This window comes from Chelonoidis abingdonii, chromosome 10, assembly GCF_003597395.2.
Source record: "Chelonoidis abingdonii isolate Lonesome George chromosome 10, CheloAbing_2.0, whole genome shotgun sequence".
NCBI lineage: Eukaryota > Metazoa > Chordata > Testudines > Testudinidae > Chelonoidis > Chelonoidis abingdonii.
In genome coordinates, this window is record NC_133778.1 from 79360528 (window position 1) to 79374569 (window position 14042).

The 14042-nt window shown below is 58.8% G+C and overlaps 1 protein-coding gene across 1 annotated transcript in view; it reads left to right on the plus strand.

Annotated features, from left to right (window-relative positions):
• PLCD4 (phospholipase C delta 4) overlaps window positions 1-5459 on the plus strand; it is a 37410-nt gene extending 31951 nt beyond the window's left edge. The window contains exons 9-13 of the mRNA XM_075069836.1: window positions 2997-3113; window positions 3609-3787; window positions 4106-4241; window positions 4381-4530; window positions 5104-5459. Coding sequence (XP_074925937.1) covers window positions 2997-3113; window positions 3609-3787; window positions 4106-4241; window positions 4381-4530; window positions 5104-5204 — 683 coding nt within the window. The 3' untranslated portion in view covers window positions 5205-5459. The remainder of the gene's footprint in view (window positions 1-2996; window positions 3114-3608; window positions 3788-4105; window positions 4242-4380; window positions 4531-5103) is intronic.
• The last annotated feature ends 8583 nt before the right edge of the window (window positions 5460-14042 follow it).

Consider the following 14042-nt stretch of genomic DNA (forward strand, 5'->3'; position numbering starts at 1 on the left):
AGCTCTGCGCTGAAGCATCCCCTGCCCTGGCGATGCCCCCCAGCGTGGTGGAGCGAGCACCAGATGTTCATGCAGAACAGCTGAGGCTTGGCGCTTACCTGATTTGATGCTAGCGAAGGCAGGTGGAACTGGCTCCACAAAGTCGTTCCTGGAGCGCCTTCTTCCTAGATCCTCACCCGAACGCGACGCAGTTCTGGACTGTCACCCTTGATCGCTAGGCGTCTCGCCCCGCGGAGGTTCAAGCCATGGAGGGGGACGAGATGGGGTCAGACCTGGGACCTCGGCCCTGAGCTGCTCCTTGCGGGCTGGAGCTGCATGGCTGCTGGCGGGTGCCCCTGGGGAGCCAGGCTCATCCTTGCCAGAGCCCGGAAGCTCATCGTTATTATTGCGCGCTGGTCTCCTGCCTGGCCTAGTTCAGGTGGGGTACACCCATGGATCTCCACGCGCACAGGGTTCGACGGATGCACTACCCTTGCCTGCAGCCACCTTGGGGCTGCTGCCGCTTTTGGTATGACCTGCGCACACCGGCAGCCAAGGCGCAAAAACAAAAAAGCAAAGCCAAGTGAGGAAAAAAAACCAACCAAAAATAAACACACCAAAAAAAAGATCATATAGCCGAGAAAAAAAGAAAAAAAAACAAGTAACGCACATGGGTCCCCTGAGCTCGGTGACACCTAGCAGTGCGCAAGTGGCCCCGGAAGCTCTGCCAGCGCCATGAGCTGGGTCCTCACAGCATTGGCAGGCTGCTCTGAACACTGTCCTGGATTGCACCCAGACTGCCTCAGCGGCTGCTCCGCCTGCCAGGGCACAAATGAAACCTCTCCCATTCCCCTGCGCCCAGCATGACGCCCATATGCATCAGACGCACCCTGCCCATCTCTCTCCTACCAGTGGAGGGCCCAGGCCAGGCAACCCCTTGCGCGGGCTGGCGTAACCTGAATCGCCAGGCTTGCACGTGCCGCCCACGCCTGCTTCCGCGGATTGTTGGTCCGAAGCCGGGTTCCCAACCACTCGAGGAAGAGCCGGCTCGTAGCAGGAGTGCCGCTGCGGGCGTTTCCGGAAGAGCCGGTCGACAGATCCGATTCCACCCCTGTCACGTCTGCACGTCAGGGGCCACTGCAGGGAGGGAGTGGATGGGCTGTGCAGAGGACCCGCACGCTTCCACGCGGCGGCCCCACACTCTCGAAGAACAGTGTGCTCGTACCCTTTCTCCCCCCTCTCGCTGGAAACCACAACAGCATTAGGACAAGAACTGAAGACGCTGCTGTTCCAGGGCGGACACTTAGCCAAGGACCAAGCCAGTGTTAACTCGTGTTGGGGCTCGTCTTACCTCTCACGGGGCCTGGCACACATAGTCCCCTACTTCACTGCAGCAAGTAATTCAGAAGGGCGCCGCTTGGACCTACGCGTGGTGGAGATACGTTAGGGGCGGGCCCCAGCTGAGCCAGCCCCAGTCGGTGACAGCGCCCAGTGCCTGCTCTCCCTCGGCGTGCCCCACGCCGTGTCTAGGAGCCTGATGCTCACTTGGATTCGGGCCTCCCTGGGTCCCGCCTGAGGTACCCTCAGCCCCACGCGGCCTACGAAGCTGGCAGCCCACGTCCCACATCTCCTGCGGTCAGTTAGGAAGGAGTCGGTCTAGCCAACCGCTGGGAATCGCCGTCACTTGCGGCGTGTGACGGACAAACCTGTTCCTGGGGGCAAGAACGGAGACGGTAGACCCCCGCCTCGCCGGCTCTTTCCCACAGGCCCCCGCTTGCTGCGGCGCCCAGGCCCGACCGACCCCTCCTTCAGAACCCTCGCCCCCATCTCCCCACAGCCGACCGACCCCACTTCTTCAGAACCCTCGCCCCCATCTCCCACAGCCGACCGACCCCTCCCCCAGAGACCTCGCCCCATTCCCCACAGCCACCGACCCCTTCCTCAGAGACCCCTCCACCCATCTCCCACAGCCGACCGACCCTCCCTCACAGAGACCCTCGCCCCCATCTCCCAACCGACCGACCCTCCCCTGAGACCCCCTCGACCCCCTCCCACTCCCACAGCCGACCGCACCCACTCCTCTCAGAGACCCCTCGCCCTCCATCTGCCCCAGCCCGACACGACCCTCGCCCCAGAGACCCCCGCCCCATCGTCCACCACAGACTGACTTCTAGACCTCTCATTCCCCAGAGCGCCACCTCGACCCCCCCCAACCTGGATCTCCCCACAGCCGACCGACCTACTCTACTCGCCAATCTCCACACCACCGCCTCCCGAGACTCGGACCAGCACGCTCCTCGACTCCCCATAGCGCACACTCTCAGACCCCATGCCGCCGTTCCACAGCCGACCCTCCCTCAGAGACCCCCCGCCCATCCCACAGCCCGATCCGACCCGTTCCCCCTAGGACCCCTCGCCCCCCATCTCCACAGCTCGACCGACCACTCCCTTCAGAGCCCTCGCCCCACTGTCTCCCACAGCCCGACCGACCCCGACTCTTTCAGGAGCACCCTCGACCCCATCTCCCCCAGCCCCGACCACCCCTCCCCCTCAGACCCCCCTCGCCCCCATCTTCCCACAGCCCGAATCCGACCCCCCCCTCAGAGACCCCCTCTCGCCCCCATCTCCCCCAGCGCCCGACCGACCCCACTCCTTCACGAACCCCCTCGCCCCCCATCTCCCCACACCGACGACCTCCCTAGAACCCCCTCCACCCCCCACAGCGCGACGCCCCTCCCCTCTGGGGGCGAGGGGGTCTCTGAAGAAGTGGGGTCGGTCGGGCTGTGGGGAGATGGGGGCGAGGGGGTCTCTGAAGAAGTGGGGTCGGTCGGGCTGTGGGGAGATGGGGGCGAGGGGGTCTCTGAAGGAGTGGGGTCGGTCGGGCTGTGGGGAGATGGGGGCGAGGGGGTCTCTGAAGGAGTGGGGTCGGTCGGGCTGGGGGTGCCCGCAGGCAGAGCGGGGGCCCTGTGGGGAAGAGGCCGGCGAGGCTGGGGGTCACCGTCTCCTTCTGCCCCCAGGGAACGAGTTTGTCCGTCACACCGCCCGGCAGCTGACGCGGATCTACCCCAGCGGGCTGAGGACCGACTCCTCCAACTATGACCCGCAGGAGATGTGGAACGTGGGCTGCCAGCTCGGTAGGGCCCCGCTGGGGGCTGAGGGGGTACCCAGGGCGGGACCCGGGGCCCGAATCCCAAGTGAGCATCCCAGGCTCCTAGGGACCCGGCCTGGGGCATCCCGAGGGAGAGCCAGGCACTGGCCTGTTCGACCCGACCGGGGCCTGGCTCAGCTGGGGCCCCGTAGGATCCACCAGCGGGTGCCGGCCCCTCTGAATTACTGCTGCAGTGACAGTAGGGGGCACTGTGCTGCCAGGGGCCCCCCGTGAGAGGTAACACCGAGCCCCCCAACACGTGAGTGTAACCAGCCCCATGGGCTGGGGTCCTGGCTAAGTGTCCCCTGCCCTGGATACAGCAGCGTCCTTCACTTCCTGTCCTAAACTGCTGTGTGCTGGTTCAGCAGGAGCGGGGGAGGAAGGGTTAACGAGCACCTGTTCTGAGAGCTCGTGGGGAGCCCCGGCTGGAAGGGGTGTCCGGGTCCCTCTGCCACAGCCCCATCCACCTCCCTCCCTGCAGTGGCCCTGAACGTGCAGACGGCCGGGGTGGAGATGGATCTGTGCGACGGGCTCTTCCGGCAGAACGCCCGCTGCGGCTACTTGCTGAAGCCGGCTTTCCTGAGGGATGTGGGAACCGCCTTCGACCCCAACAATCCCCGGAGCAGGGCCGGGGGCGGCCCGTGGAGCCTGGCGATTCAGGTACGCCAGCCTCCCGCAGGGGTGCTGCCTGGGCGCCTCTCTCCACTGGTAGGAGAGGAGGGGGGCAGGGGGTGCCTGGTGCTATGGGGCTCAGCTGGGCGCAGGGGAATGGGAGAGGTTTCATTGTGCCCCATGGCAGGCTGGAGCCAGGCCCTGAGGCCAGTCCTGGGTGCAGAGTCCCAGGCAGTGTTCAGGGAGCAGCCTGCCCAATGCCTGCTGAGGACCCAGCTGCTGGCGCTGGCAGAGCTCCTGGGGCCCACGCGCCTGCTGGTTCCCCGAGCTCAGGGGCCCATGTGCCGCTGCCCGGTGTCGCCGCAGGTCATCAGCGGGCAGCAGCTCCCCAAGGTGGCTGGCAGCAAGGTGAGTGCCATCGTCGACCCCCTGGTGCGCGTGGAGATCCATGGTGTCCCCACCGACAAGGCCAGGCAGGAGACCCAGGCCGTCAATAACAACGGTGAGTCCGGGCTCTGGCAGGTGAGCCTGGCTCCCCCCAGGGGCAGCCCTGCCAGCAGCCTGCAGCTCCAGCCCAGCAAGGAGCAGGCTCAGGGGGCCGAGGTCCCCAGGTCCTGACCCCATCTCTGCTCCCCCTCCAGGCTTTAACCCCCGCTGGGGCGAGACGCTGCGATTCAAGGTGCACGTCCCCGAACTGGCCCTCGTGCGCTTCGTGGTGGAGGACTATGACAAGGCGTCCAGGAACGACTTTGTGGGCCAGTTCACCCTGCCCTTCGCTAGCATCAAATCAGGTGAGCGCCAGGCCCAGCTGCTTCTGCATGACCCACGGCTCGCTCCACCCACCGCTGGGGGCTCGGCCAGGGCAGGGGGCTCCAGCCAGAGCTGTGTCACCATGGCAGTGCCAGGGGGAGCATGCCAGGGCTGGGAGGGGGGGCAGTAGCTAGCCAGGAGAGTGCTAGAGTAACAGCCAAGCCCCTGTGCCTCTGATAGTCCCCCCACGGAGAGAGGGGGGCGTTCGGAGAGCAGCACGGAGCAGGCGTGGAGGGAGGGGGGGCTGGGAGGGGCAGAGGAGTGGGTGACCTCCAGCTGGTTTGGGATGCGAGATCCCTGCCCAAGGAAGTGTGGGACTCGTTAGGGTCTAACCAGAACCAAGAGGGGACGTTGGGCACCATGCTAGAGAAGGGCGCAGTACAGATGCTGGAGAGGGGCGGGAGACCCAACAGTGGGGGTAGTTGAAATCAGGCTGGAGGAAGCCCCCCTACAATAGACCCCAGGGAGCATCTGCCGCCCAGGCCAAGGAGCCCACAACTCCTCTCCACTGGGGCCTGCCCGGTCCGACCCAGCTCACTGGTGTCTCCCTGCAGGTTATCGTCACGTCCACCTCCTGTCCAAGGACGGCACAGCCATCCCGCCTTCCTCGCTCTTCGTTCACGTCCAAATCACGGAGCTTCCCTACCCCAAGTAGCAGCCAAGTGGGTCACACCAGCCCCCTGTACCAGCCGTTAACAGCCCTGTCCCGATAGCTGCTGGAGAGACGCTGCCCGGCCTTGCCCTGCCCACTTCCTGGCCGAGGCAGCTTTGCACGACGCTTTTCTTTTGAACCTGCCTGTAGGCGTTTGGGCTGCTGCTATTTGGTGCCCTATGGTTTACCCAGATCTCAGCCGGGCTGGGAGGCAGGTGACTGCCCCTCGCCATGTGGCTCCAACCTGGCATCTTGCGCCCCTCCCCGTCCTTGGGCTGCGAGCATGATCAAGGCCGAGCTGCCAGGTGGGGTGCTTCAGGGGGTTTTGCACGTCCCGGCCAGTAGCAGCCGGTTTATTCACTATCCTCGAGGGGGCTCAGGCCCAGCTGGGTGGCTAGAATCAGGCCGGCTCTACTGCCCCTCGCTGGGTTGGACAGCGGTGCCCCCAATTGCCCACAGTGAGCGGCCTCACGGTGTTTGGCTTGCAGTAGCACCACTCGGAGCGGGGCTACGGCCCAGAACTACGTCTCTGCCCCACTACTTCCAAGGGGAGTAAAGGACAAGATCCATGTGAGGACAGGCTGGTCAGCCTGCTGGGCAGGGTCAGCGCCCCAGCTGCCTCCCAGGGCTGTGTGGGGCTGGGGGCTGATGGAGGGAGCTGGGTGGCCGTCTACAGGCAGCTTCTCCCCAGCATAACGGGCAGCCCCAGAAAGCACTGAAGTGCCCACTGGACACTGTAACCCCTGAGCACCACCCACCAGCCGGAGCCAGGAGCCACCGGTCCCCATAGGCCCCAGAAGCTGCAATGGGAGTAGCTGGTGCCTGGCTCAGCCCTTGCAGGGGCTCTCGGCCCAGCGGCAAGGCCCCTCGTCAGGTGCTCCAGGAAGAGTTGGTCTCTCCGTTTCAGAGGGTAGGGGAGAGTCGCCGAACCCCACGTTGCACTATCTCGGAACAGCGGCCAGGGGCTTACGCAGGATTCACAGCAGCTGGGAAGCCCCCAGCCCATGTGAACGTCTCCCCACATGCTTGAAGTTGGGTAGGTTATGGGCTACACCATACACAGCTCTGTGCACTCCCCCCACACTGGCTTGGTGGCACATTTCTGTCCTGGCCCTTGCTGCTGTCCCCTAAGCTTAACCCTGCCTCCTCCTCCCAAACAAGACCTATGTGCACCCAGCTGGGCAGAGCTCCCTCTCCTCAAGCCTTGCTCCAGGGACGCCGTGTGGCCAGGGCTTAATTTGCAATCAAAGAGTGCCATGACACAAATTAAGCAGTGCACACATCCAACAGTACATCGCGTGGGAGCCTTACGTCTCCAAAGCCAGAGGTGTCCCTGCTAGGCTTCACGGCTCCAGTCTCATTCCTCCTTCCCAGCCTTCAGGACCAGTCTGGCTGGGCAGGGGAATTAGAAGGAAGTCAAAAACATGGGCAAGGGTGACCCAGTGTTATAGGTACTTTGACTTTCAGAGTCTTTGACAAGGTCTCTCACCAAAGGCTCTTAAGCTGTCATGGAATAAGAGGGAAGTCCTCTCGTGGGGTCAGTAACTGGTTGAAAGACAGGGACACAAAGGGTAGGAGTAAAGGGTCACCTTCACAGAGTGGAGAGGTAAACTGCGAGCTCTCCCAGGGGTCTATACTGGACCGTGCTTTCAGCTACTTCATATATCTGGAAAATGAGAGCGAGTGGCAAAGTTGCAGACGATCCAAATACTCAATAGCTAAGTAAGCTAGCCTGTAATGAAGCTATTGAGGCGATCATTACCAAACTGAAAACTGAGCACGACATGCAGTGAAATTCAATTTTGATAATGCAAAGTGATGCACGCGGCAAAAGACTAATCCCACTCTACATATAAAATGAGGGATCTAAATTACTGTTACCATTGAGAGAAGATCTTGGAGTCACGGGGGAGGTTCTCTGAAACATCCATTAGTCAAAAAAGTGAACAGAACGTTGGGAATATCGTGAATGCCGTCCCGTCCATGTACCCACCCTGAAAACTGCCTGACAATTCTGGTCACCCATCCAAAACGGGATAATTGGAAAAGGTCAGAGAAATGGCAAACACAAGCATTAGGGATAGAACAGCTTCGTCTGAAGAGAAGATAAAAGACTGGGACTTTCCAGCTGGCATCGGCACTAGGGGGATATGACCGGTTTGTAAGGAGACTGTGTGGAGAAAGGGATAGGGAGGTTATTTACCCCTTCACATAACACATGAATCAGAGGTACTGATGAAATGCAGCCAGCTCTCTGACTCCTTTCCCCCTCATGTTATTTTCCAGGGGATCCTGCCCATCAGGTCCTGAGGGAGTCAAAGTCTGCTTTTCTGAAGTCCAGGTCATATTCCTGTTCCTTCATCTTCTCTTGGGTGAGATCTGAACTCGACCATCTCATGGTCACTGCTCCCGGTTCGCATCCACTTTCTGCTTCCCTCTACGTTATTCTTCCTGTTTGTGAGCAGCGTGTCAAAGAGCTCTGGCCCTAGTTGGTTCTTAGCACTTGGGAACCAGGAATGTGTTCTACACTTTCAAAACTTTCGGATTGTTTGTGCATGCTGTATTGTTCGTCCCAGCAGTATCAGGAATTCAATGTCTCCATGAGAACACAAGCTGCGATCTAGTAATTCTGCAGTGCCGAAGAAACCTGGTCCCCTCATCCCTGGTCTGGTGTCTATAGCAGACTCCCACCACGACATCACCCTTGTTGCTCACACTTCTAAACTTAATCCAGAGACTCTCAGGTTTTTCTGCAGTTTCATACCGCAGCTCTGAGCAGTCATACTGCTCTCTAACATACAATGCAACTCCCTCACCTTTTCTGCCCTGCCTGTCCTTCCTGAACAGTTTACATCCATCCATGACAGTGCTCCGATCATGTGAGTTACCCCACCAAGTCTCTGTTATTCCAATCACATCATAGTTCCTGGACTGTGCCAGGACTTCCAGTTCTCCCTGCTTGTTTCCCAGGCTTCTTGCATTTGTGTGTAGGCACTTAAGTTAACTCGCTGATTGTCCCGCTTTCTCGGTCTGAGACAGGAGTCCTCCCCTTTTGCACTCTCCTGCTCGTGCTTCCTCCCGGTGTCCCATTTCCCCACTTACCTCAGGGCTTTGGTGTCCTTCCCCCGGTGAACCTAGTTCAAAGCCCTCCTCACTAGGTTAGCCAGCCTGCTTGCGAAGATGCTCTTCCCTCTCTTCGTTAGGTGGAGCCCGTCTCTGCCTAGCACTCCTCCTTCTTGGAACACCATCCCATGGTCGAAGAATCCAAAGCCCTCTCTCCGACACCACCTGCGTAGCCATTCGTTGACTTCCACAATTCGATGATCTCTACCCAGGCCTTTTCCCTGCATAGGGAAGACAGACGAGAACACCACTTGCACCTCAAACTCCTTTATCCTTCTTCCCAGAGCCATGTAGTCTGCAATGATCTGCTCAATGTCATTCTTGGCAGTATCATTGGTGCCCACGTGGAGAAGCAGGAAGCGGGAGTGATCCGAGCGCTTGATGAGTCTCGGCAGTTTCTCTGTCACATCGTGAATCTTGCCCATGACCCTGCTCTACCCACGGCTCTCTCTGCTCCTTGATTCCTAATGTTCGGATTACAGGGATGCCTGGCGCAAGAGAGCTCACCTGGGCCGGGCAAACACCCTTCCTGGTCAAACCCCCTTCCCAAGGGCTTGTTTAATGTGTCACCGAGGCAATCTCCTTGACCCCAGCTGCTTGGCCAGTGATCCAGCAGGATCGGCCCAAATCTCTCCCCAAACACCAAGAGGTTCGTGGCCAGGCTTCACACACAGCTAAGGGGCAGCGGCAGCTGCGAGCGCCTGGAGAGAGCCAGGCTGTGCCTCTGACTGCTTCTCCAGGCTCCCACGCAGCCTGGACAGTACCCTTCACCGAGTCGCTCACAACAAGTGCCATGCGTGCCACTGCATTCCCGTTGCAGGTCTCTACGCCGGGCCCTTCGTTCCCCAACCCCACACCACGCCCAGGAAGGCACCTAACCCGCTAAACCTCAGGCTACTGCCATGGCAGAGAACTACTGCTCCTACTCTGGGAGTACTGCCATGTCAAGCCACTTCTGCCGTAGCGGGATGTGTCTTGTGGTCTAGGAGCGGCTGGCGGCCTCGGAGCGGCTGGCCTCCACTCCCAGGGTCATTCATCAAGGCGCAGGTTCTTTCTGGAAGGTGTCACCTCCTAGTACAATGTTGAGTCCAGGAATGCTTCGTTCTCATGCAGGCAGCAGGAGCTTATTACTGGTACATCAAAAAGCCTCCAGCCTGCGAGCTGGGGACGATGTCTCCATGGCTTGCTCCAGCTGTGTCTAGCCACTGGTGCTCAGACACCAAGCTCCCCTATCCACAGATCTCGGATCACAGCTAGACTTACTGGGATACTCCGGAGGTTCAGAGGAACTGGGATCTGTCCAGGTGAGGCCATCTCCTCCCTAGCTGGGGCAGCAGGAGCTGTGAGATCTCCCTGTGATATTTACACTGGGGTCACTACTCAAAGGCTGCGTGCACTGGGGAAAACAGACACAAGTGTTCGGTAGGCTACGGAGCTGCCCTGGCACGTGCCCGATGGTTCTCCCCCTGGGGAGGGTTTTTGTACAGCCTCCTGGGTCAGCTGGCCATGCGGCACCCCCACTTGGGCTGCAATGTTCCACAGACTGCGGACAGCCCAGGGTCGGGGATGGTGAATCAGTTTGTCATGGCCCCTGCAGTCCTCACTGTGCCGCTGAGGGGCCATCAGCACTAGTGCAGGACTAGTGTGGTCTCCCCTGGGTCCACTCCCACTTTGTGCCCTGGCTCCTTTGCCGTCTGTCTGACAGTCAGGGGCCAAGAAGCCTGGCCCGATGGCCGTGGATTAAACACTTTCAACAGGAAAACTCTGTCTCAGTTGGCACAAGCCAACCTCTAATCCAGGGAAGTAGGAGACATCCCTGGAGGCAGGTTACCCTGAACTCCCCAGGCCTGGGAAGCAGCAGTGCTAGCCGCCAGTGGAGACAGGATACTGGGCTGGATGGCCCTGGGCTCTGATCCAGCCTGGCCGGAGCAGCTGTTGCAGAGATAATCCCACTCTGTCCAGTCATGTGCCTGGCATCCTCCTGGGAAAACGGCCTCACAGCCTGTCACGGAGTCCCCGGGCGATGCTCTGGAACTGCTCCCCACCAAGCCAGTCAGGACTCTGGGGAGCCTCCTCTCCTTTGGAGCAGACTCTGTGTGTTCTAGTGGAGTTAGTAAGCTAAGTTGCTTAGTCACTGCCTGGTCTTCCGGTGGCATTCACCATCCTCTGCCTCCGTGTTCTTCCACAGCGAGCCCACCAGGTGGATCCCGGGGAAGCACAGGTCTGACCCCACTTGCAGTCAGATGTGACTCTCAGCCAGCCAGTAAAACGAGTATATTGATCACAGGAACAGGGTCTAAAGAGTTGTAGGTACAGCGAAGGGAATACGGCTGGTCCATTCTGGGGGCGAGTGAGCCACCCAAGGTCTGCACTTCACTCCTCGTCCCCAGACCAGCTCCAACTACAACCCTCCAGCCCTCCTTCTGTCAGCCCTTTCCGGGCCAGGAGGTCACTGATCTCTTTGTCTCCAAACCTTCAGTCTGGCAGCTTTGCGGAGAGGAGGGCCCAGATCAGTTGGCTAGGAGAAGAGGTCAGGCATTTAAGTGCACTGGCCCTTTTGCTCTGCCAGATACTTAAGAAGCATGGGACCTGAGGCACCAACACGTATCGAGAGAAAACATTAAGACATTCCCAAAGTTTTTTGACAATATTTCTTTCCTCCCTCGAGCGTTTAACTGAGCCAGGTCACTTTAGCCAGTGACCTGGGGAAGTCGAACCAACGGTTCGAGGACACCTTAGATGTCTCCATTCCTTGTGAGTTTCACGCAGGATAGTCCAGTTCAACGCCTCCTTAAGGTGGGTGTTGCTTGATGGCATTGCAGGCGCATGTGGAAAAGTTTATGCAGTGTGACAAAGTTCCTCCTTACACTTGGTGGGTCATGCGCTTATTGCGGATTTGTTCCCTCAGTGATCTTCCTCTTGTGGAACCCACAGTCTGAGTCAGCTCCTGTGTTCTGATCAGAGGTTGGAGGTTAGGGGAACCAGGCCGCCTACTCCGGGTTCCAGCCAGGCTGTGGATCGCAGCTGTCTATAGTGCTCCTGTAAAGAGTGCAGACAGTCCAACTCCTGGGCTATTCCCATGGCCTCCCAACCTTTCTTTACCTCCACGACTTCTCTGGTGTCTGATAACGCTTGTACTCTCTCAGTCCTCCAGCAGCACAGCATCATCATCTAGCTCTGTGCGTCTTGCTCAGCTCTCACACAACGCTCCTTTACTCCTTGGCTCCCTGCCATGATTGGAGTAGCTCCTTTTTAAAGCCAGGTGCCTGTTAGCCTGCTTGATTGCTGCGGTGTTCTAATATAAGTCTATCATCCACTGTTCAGAAGCATGCTAATTGGTCCAGTGCTTGATTAACTAGGAGCAACTGCATTTGGTTACCAAAGGTACTGGGGATTTGTTTAGCCTGGGTAACGATTGTTTCTCAGTATTCTGTAGCCATCTGGCCTTGCCCTATACAGCGGTTGAACAGTTGTGGGTCTATCGTCAATACCCTGGGTTCAATATGGGACGGGATCTTTTCTCCCAGCGCTCGGGCTGGATTGCGGCTGCTCTTGTGTCTAAGACCCACATGCTTGCCTTGGCCAGCTCTGGCTTGAGGAGCTGCTCATCATCACCCTGTGCCCAGACAAACACTCGGCAATCCCATCTCATACTTTCCAGCTTTTACATCAGTCAACTGTTGGGTCAGCCCTCTTCACCTGAGACGCTGTTCCTCCGAGGTCTGGCTAAAGCATGCACGTTATCAGTGTCTGCCAGGCAGTCTCCACCCCCTCAGGCATTGTTAGAATCCCAGGCTATGCATGGGTCATGCTAGCACTGTGATGGCTGTTAAGCTTCTGATAGTCCCACCTAAACCAGACATCACTGTCTCCCTGGGGATCAGCCCAAAGTTGAGCGCTGGGCTGTAAAACAGTGGTCCAATCTAAAGCCAGCAGGTCCTTGATCTCTCTCCAGATTCTGGGCTGCCTTTCCAGTGACTCTGAACGGGAACCTCTGATGGGGAGAATTGGCTCCCACTAGGAAGATGAATCCCAGGGGTCTTCCCCCTTTCCTCCAATCTCCCTTTCAGGTCCAGGGTCCCACTCTCCTCCCAGTCCAGCAGGCTTGAGAGGGAAGAACCCGTGAATCTGGCACACCAGTGCTCCGATGGCGGCGTCAGTTCTATTCCTTGGGGAGGTCATTCCGGGGAAAGGATCCCTTCCACTTATGTTGTCCCTGCACGCTTCCAAGGGGGTTTGCAGCGCTGTGGGCAGCAAGTTCGCTAGCTTCTCAGGAGGGATTCTTTCTGCAGCTCCGTGTCTGGGATTCAGCTGCTGGGGCAGGGAGTGGGACTGCTCTTCCTTGGCTCGGCTGGGACTGGGGTCAAGCCCTCTGAGTTGTCACTGGTAGCTCCGTGCTGTTAATCATATTACCAGCAGCAAGTCTGGAGCAGAGCAACGTGGTTGGAGCTGAACTGTGGGAACCGTGCTGCTACTGGGTGTCCCCTCTAGCTGAGGTTAGTCCCCGTGCTCAGCGTTGCCCCTGCTGTCCGTGGGGGAGGCACGAGCTCTCTGCTCTGGTTCAGCATAAGAGCAGCGTGAGCCCTCTCCGGTGTGTAAGGGGGGCGGGGACATCTCTCCCCTCCCTCGTCCAGGGGGTGGTACAGTAGGCAGGTATCTGAGTCAAGCAGCCCTCCCTGCGAGCCAGGATCATTTGCATTTTTCATGACTCATTCCCATCCACCATTTGGTTCCTCGGATTTGCAATTACCTCGCAGTTAAGGAGAGAGGGTGGAGATGCTGAGTACCCAAGGGGAAGACAGTGCGGGTACACTGGGCTCAAGGTCATGAGGGTATGGGATACGCCAGCTCCGACTATCCCTCGAGAAATCACTGGCCGCGACTCCAAAATCTGTGACAAAGGACACTAGCGAGGAGGGGTCGGACTGCTTTGGGTTGGGGCCAGAGATTCCTGGAGGATCCCTGTTGGGGCGTGACTGTCTTCCTCTGGGACATGGATCCCGACCTCTGCTTCCTGTTAAACTGCGAGGTTTGAATTCAAACCGGACAATGGCTGGGACTGGAATGTCAGTGAACAATGCAAAGTGGTCGCCCTTCCGTGATGGTCTGACGGGATGGCGGGAGGGGGGCGAGGAGGTCTTCAACCGAAGGGTAACCCTTACACCATGTCTCAAAGTCCTTAGCATATGCGAGCTGCACACATACATGGGTTGATCTGTCGGCTCGCCTGCGGCGTCGTTTCCATTGACCTGGGCACCTATCGTCCTCCGCTCCACCTCACCAGTCGTGCTGCTGTGCTTATCTGCAGTTTTCCTCACTTTGTCTCTAAACGATCACTCTGCTCGTTGGGCTCTGGCAAGAGGTTCGCCTTATCCTGGCTCCGAATCTCTGATGGGGGAATCCATATGTGTTAAGACCCTTGTCTGGTTTTGGGGTACCGACTCTCAGGATGCCCAATGGCTGCGGGTGTCGTTGTCTCAGTTGCTCCAGATTACTCTTTAGTAGCCTGGGTCAGGAATTGCCCTAGAGCGGTCTCTATCCACACTGCAAGATTAATGTGCCTTGGTGAATTCATGGTAACTTCTTGCGCAAGGATACAATGTCTTGTGTAGGAGCTGTGAGTAGGCAGTCATTCATAGGTTCCCAAGTGGCTCTGGACTCAAGGCCTGTGTGCTCGTGTCCGCCCATGGTTTCCAGGAAGAACCCTGGTGTGGCAGC